Raw genomic sequence first — 5,833 nt, 5'->3', positions numbered from 1 at the left:
GACAAAGCCGGACCAAGGCGAGAAGAGGCCGTTGGCACCTCGATCCAGCACAAGGGGAACCGCGTTTCAGCGCAGGTTAGCAAAGCTGCAGCACTCGGCGGCCCAACCATGCTCTGCCCTGCGGTCTTTGGCAAACAAATCCTTTTGCGTATTCCCCCAAGACAGTCTCGCATGGGGACTAAATGCCTTTCCCCTCCTAATTCCAATTCCGCAGCGATTTCCAGAAGCCTGTTCATTTCAAGTCCTCTACTGCAGCAGAGGAGGGAAGGAGGGGGGAGGAAAAAAAAAAGAGAAGGGACACCTAGAGAAACATTTAAGGAAAGGAAATACTCTGCTCGTCCATGCTTGAAATCTCCGTTCTCCTACCTGGCAAGTCTCTCCTTATCCGCTGAACTCTGTTCATCATCAGACCTAAAAATAAAATCAGCGATCTAAGCTAAAAATGGAAAAAAAAGTTTAAAGAAATGAAAAATGGGAAAGATGTACTAGGAAACCCAGCCTACAGACACATCTGTTTTGCAGAGGAGCAATTCCACATGAAACAAAAGCGGTCGTTAGTCTGCAACATCGCACATTAAATGGGTGCCTGCTGCCTACGAGGTTTGGAAGTTTTCAGATTACTCTGCGCGAGATCGGAAGGTTAATGGCAGAACTGGGAATTGAGGGCTCAGTCACATTAAACTACTCTTTAAAGGAAAAAAACCAAATCAATAGTCTCTTTGATAGCATTAACACATCAGAAAAGCAGGTTAAAACCCCCCAAAATCCACGCTCAGGGTAGGATTCACAGCTAACACCGCACATTTGCGTAACGCTGCTGCACCAACCCCGCTCAGGACGCCACGGTCGAGGTGGCTCCACCACAAACAGCACACGGAGGTTAGCACGTCGTCTACGAAAAGGACGGCCCCACCAACCTGCAGCTTGCGGTTTTCAGGGAAGAGGAGTCTGCAAACCTTGTTTTAGGGGGGCTGGTGGTAAGTTTTCCTCCTGGAGCTGTCTTGGGAAACAAATAATCCCCGAAAGCTCCGGCCAGGAGAGGGGGAGGCAGCAGGTGTGTTCGGTAAGGCAGCACACGGCTTCTCCAAGGCTGAGCTTTAACGCAAGTCGGCGTGGTGGCTTTCACGCTCTGCTTCGCCTCGTGTCATCCCAGGAGGAAAGAACGTTGTGGAAAATGTGGGCTGCCAGAGCGGCGAGGAGCGGTCCCGGAAAACAGACCCAAGAGCTCCAGGCAGGGGCACGGACGCTCGAGGTGTCAGCACACCGACAACTTTGTCACCGTTCCTCGCCTCCTGCCACCGTCCCTGCTGCCTGAGCCACTCATCGCAAGCGACAATCTCCACGTTAGAGCACATCGGTCCTGCTCATCCCCCCAGAGACAGACTCTGGCCTCAGCAGTTCACAAGTGACACTCAGGTGGGTTTTTTTCTTCATTTATTCCTTCCTCACCGATGACATCTGTATTAACCGGGGCCATCAAAGGCCACAGCAGGGTCCCAGGGAGCCCAGCTCCCGCTCCAGCACCGCACCGTCCGGTAGCGGAGCTTTTAACGGCCGTGAAGCTGCTCAGCGCTACAACCTGTGCTTTTTTGGGTAATTTTGCTTTATCTCAGCATTTACATGTATTATTAGGGGCTGCCAGAGCTTATGACTTGCACCAGGGACCAAAGTTATTTGAGGGGGGCTGGCAAACACATTTCTGATTTTCTTGACTTCAAAATGACTCAAACCACTCAAAAAGCAGCAGAACCCCAGCTCAGAAGTCCCTGCTCACCCTTCAACAGGTGACAAACAGCATGACAGCAACCTGAAAGCTTGGCTTTGCAATTCTTCCCCTCTCTGAACTAAGGCTGACACAGGTTTATAGCTCTGGCTGAAACATTACAGACATTTCACAAAGCATTTCTAGACCGCTCGCTTCAGCCCACAACCAGTGAAATCCCAGGGAAAGGCTCCTGCCACCGGCATCACCCCGGCTCGCCCTGCGGTGTCACCTGCCCTGCGGACCCTCGGGCTCCTCGACACAACGTGCCGGTCAGTCCTTTCCCCCACGTCCTCAATCACTTGAATTTTAACTCCAATTTCGGAAGGCAGACCCCTCCTTAAGACAAGCCGCTAAGCGTAGTGTCTTGGCCATCATTCCGTATTCGCTCATTTTATCTCTTAGCCAGACACGGCGTGATGTGCCCTCACGCTGAGGGGACACCCTGGAATTTACAGCACTTACGGCGTGATGTGCCCTCACGCTGAGGGGATACCCTGGAATTTACAGCACTCGGAATAGACACCAGAGAATCTCCCTTGGGTAAAAACACTACACACCAACACAAACCAAACCCAGGACATTTTTAAATTGAGTTCTGGGGGCCTCAGAAAGCTGTAAAAACCGAGGGCAGTCCCCGTATTCGATGGTACAGGGCTACTTTCAGACACCAGCAGGTGAACAGAGTCAGAATGTTGCCTGGAACCTTTCTGTGCACTCTGATCTCCAGGAAATCGCCCGTTTCGAGCGAAAGCTTCTGCCCAACTCCCCTCCCAAACCACAACTTTTGCCAGGAAACCCTGTTCAAGCTAAACTTGAACTAAGCACGAAAACTTGTAATTTTGCAATTTTCTTGAGCAGGAGGAAAGAATGAGAGTCCAAGGCAACAGCTGAGAGAAATGTTGAAAACGAGGAACGTAATTTCATCACACTCCTAACGAACTGGTCCAAAAAACATGAAGGAAAATGTCTGGATCCTTTGGTGCAGCTTCCTTCACAGAGAGAGAATCTCACCGCTGGTCGGAAGGGTGCTGCAGGATCTCTTTGACATTAAGGTAGTTTGGCACCAAAAGCTTCCAAAACCGCATCACAGCGGGATCTTACCTGGCAAATCGCTCTTTATCATTTGGCATCGGGTCATCGTCACACCTAGGAGAAGGGGGAGAGGAAGAAAAATTCTTAAAAGTGTTTAAACTTCTTCCCCAAAGACACCGAGAGAAGAACAAGGTTTAATAAATCCCACAAAAAAAGGCAAACTCCGCTGTGCGTGGGCAATCCAGAACCACGCTCCTCATTGATCTAGTTCAAAGACTACAGTTAATTATTTTTATCACCTCGATGACGTTTTCCACATAGCATTCAAATCAAGGACAGTGGCATCACACTCGGTAATTTAACCACAATCACACACAACGAAAACAGGTCAAATTGCGCTTTGAAGACACAGTTTGCCCGAACCAAGACCCTCATCCGAAGGATCCCAGTAGGTAAATCCTCTGTTCACCAGCACCGTTATCTCAAAGCCGCTCCGCAGTCATCTCTAAAAGACCGTGACATAGGGACCTCCACTATCAATAAAATTGTCCCGTCCTAAACCGCGTAGCGAGGCTACAAATAAACGACGTGAGATCTTCCAACTCTTCTGCGCTCCATCTGGATCACGAGCGGAGACACTTGCAGCCTCGCCAGCTCCTCGAGAGTAAGGACGTCTCTGCGATCGAAGCATTCTTATAACAGATGAGAATTCATGAACACGTGCCTGAGGCACTAACAAAAGCTCAGCATCTCGCTTTTGTGCTGCTCAACTATTTGGCAGAAGATTCTTCTCTACAAAAAAAAAAAAAACAACCAGGGGCTGGGCCAGCAGCAGTGCTCCTATAGCGCTGGAACAACCAGCGGAGTGCTGGAAGCGTTCACGGAAAATATTTAATCTTTTGAGACGCTGGTACCGAGCACAGCAACATCAGCAGGGAGTTCTGCAGCTTCGACCCAGGGCTCGCTTCTTCAGCTGACCTCATCCTGCTCTGGGGCTGGCCCCGGGAGACTCAAAGTGGATCCGAAGCAGCAACAGGACCCCCTCCCATCCCACAGCCCCCTCCCCGGGCTCACAGACCCACCCCCACGTGCGCAGCAGCTTTGCTTTGGCGTCGGCTGCAAAGCTGGAGGAATAGTGCTGACTCGGAGAAAGGGAAGAGGTTAAGGAAGCGGAGCGCTGCCTCCTTCGGACTCCTCCCGCCTTCCTCCGTGCTGCTGGAGAGGAAAAGGCACAGAAACAGGAAGCTCCTGTGCTGGGGGGAAGGCACAGACACCCCCAGACCAGACAAGAGGAACTTCTAGGTGCAGTGTTCTCACTCACCTGAGGAATTTACTGTTCCCTTCTCCATCATCATCAAAATCAAGCCTGAAAAACAGAAGGAGGTAATCATTAACCAAGCGGCTTCTCCTCTACAGGTCGCTTTTCCATCTCTCCCTACAGGGATGGAGAAAATTCTTGAAAGGAAGATTTAAGCAATCCTGGGGCTAACATGGAACAAGCCACAAAGTTTAGAAGGGAACTTCCTTTACACATCTATCAGAAACAGAGCAAGGAAACAGTTCAAAAGCGAGAAAGCCCCCTTGGAGCACCCACTGCACCACCACCTCCTGTTCCACAAGCTCCGGAGCTCCCAGCAGCAACCTGGAGCCCAACAGGCTGCTCAGGGGACCCATCAGCAGCCTACAAATGCAGCACTCCCTGCCCAAAAGCTGGAATCGGCCGCACTTGAAAAAAAAAAAAAAAAAAAAAAGAGGAGGGTAAAATAATCCAAGAGTTAAAGTTCAGTCTGGTGACCCTCAGAGTTACGTCCTTAGTTCAACAGCCGACAACACCCCGGTGTTTGCTGTAGCGGGGTCAAAAAAAGAGATTTCAAACAAGTGTACATGGGAGGAGAGAGGAAAGGCTTTTCACTGCGCTTCCTTTCAGGATAAAAACCCGACGTGTGGCACAGCAGCGGGCGTGTTTGTAGAGGAGGTGCGAGGAACAAGTAGTGGACGGCGTGGGACGAGCTGCAGGGGAGCGGGAGCAGCAGCAAGCGGAGGTGAAGGAGAGTTTGAGGGAATGAGGAGGGCTAGGAGAGAGTGTAATTAGCTTGAAAATCAAGAGGAATTTTTTTGTGCCACGAATTTAAAAGCAGCCACTCAATAGCCTTTTAATTTGCAACAGCATTTTTAGCAAACAAAAACCCTCCCACGAGCACGCTGCGGCTCCCCCCACCCTCTCCCAGAGGGGGCACAGCGGCGAAGGCTTGGCCCCAAAATTCCCAGCTCTGTCCCTCTGCCTCTCTGGCAGCAACCGGCTTGTCCCGCTGCTCCAGTGCCTCCTGTTCCGCTCTCAAAACTCGGTGAGCAACCCTCTTCTCCTGCAAGGTGCAACTCACCTTTTTAATCCCCTCTTTTTACGGAGAGTACAGAACCCGGCTTTAATAAAGGAAAACGACCAGAAACAGCCCCTGAAGGAACAAGGAAACTTCTTTGCTTAGAAGGAGACAACTTTCCTCACCGCAAGCCTGACTGCTCTCTTTCAGAGAATGTTTCCTCAAAAACATGCTTCATACACACGCCTCACCCCCAAAAAAGTAAAAACCACCCCCCCCAGAGCACACACTCACCCTGGCCGCCTCTTGCTGGCCCTCTGCACGATGGCTCCTCCAGCCTGCGCGCCCGGTCCAGGGTTCCCCGAGCTGACGGCTGCACCCAGCGAGGAGACATCTGATGCCATGTCTAAAGAGGAGAGTGGAAAAAAAAGAAATTAAACCAGCGTGACGTCAAATCCCCCTCACGTTCAGAGCGTGGAGCGTTCTCCACATGCAGCTCCCATTAAAAGCAACGGCATCACAGTGTCTGATGTGGGCAGATGCTGTGCAGCGCGTGGTTCTAGTCCCTTCATCTCCAGAGCCTGCGCCAAGGGTCCGTTTCCAGCTTTGAGCACACGCTGGTTCCATGAGCTCAACAGCTTCGATCGCTAAACTCAAAGACGCGGTCTCCTCTTTACACAGAGGAGGAGTCATAGAATCATGAAGGTTGGACAAGACC

At 51.0% G+C, this 5,833-nt stretch overlaps 1 protein-coding gene across 1 annotated transcript in view; it reads right to left on the bottom strand.

Annotated features, from left to right (window-relative positions):
• Positions 1–5,519, bottom strand: part of ARNT (aryl hydrocarbon receptor nuclear translocator) — a gene marked incomplete at its 3' end in the record, with an annotated part of 15,181 nt that extends 9,662 nt beyond the window's left edge. The window contains exons 1-4 of the mRNA XM_010082719.1: positions 5,410–5,519; positions 4,119–4,163; positions 2,867–2,911; positions 367–411 (exon numbers count right to left, since the gene is read on the bottom strand). Of these exons, the coding sequence (XP_010081021.1) occupies positions 367–411; positions 2,867–2,911; positions 4,119–4,163; positions 5,410–5,519 (245 nt within the window). The remainder of the gene's footprint in view (positions 1–366; positions 412–2,866; positions 2,912–4,118; positions 4,164–5,409) is intronic.
• Between the last annotated feature and the right edge of the window lie 314 nt (positions 5,520–5,833).

The sequence above is a fragment of the Pterocles gutturalis genome, unplaced genomic scaffold (assembly GCF_000699245.1).
Source record: "Pterocles gutturalis isolate BGI_N339 unplaced genomic scaffold, ASM69924v1 scaffold1635, whole genome shotgun sequence".
NCBI classification, from domain to species: Eukaryota; Metazoa; Chordata; class Aves; order Pterocliformes; family Pteroclidae; genus Pterocles; species Pterocles gutturalis.
Note: the sequence above shows the minus strand (reverse complement) of the source record. Positions and strands in the feature narration are given on the sequence as shown.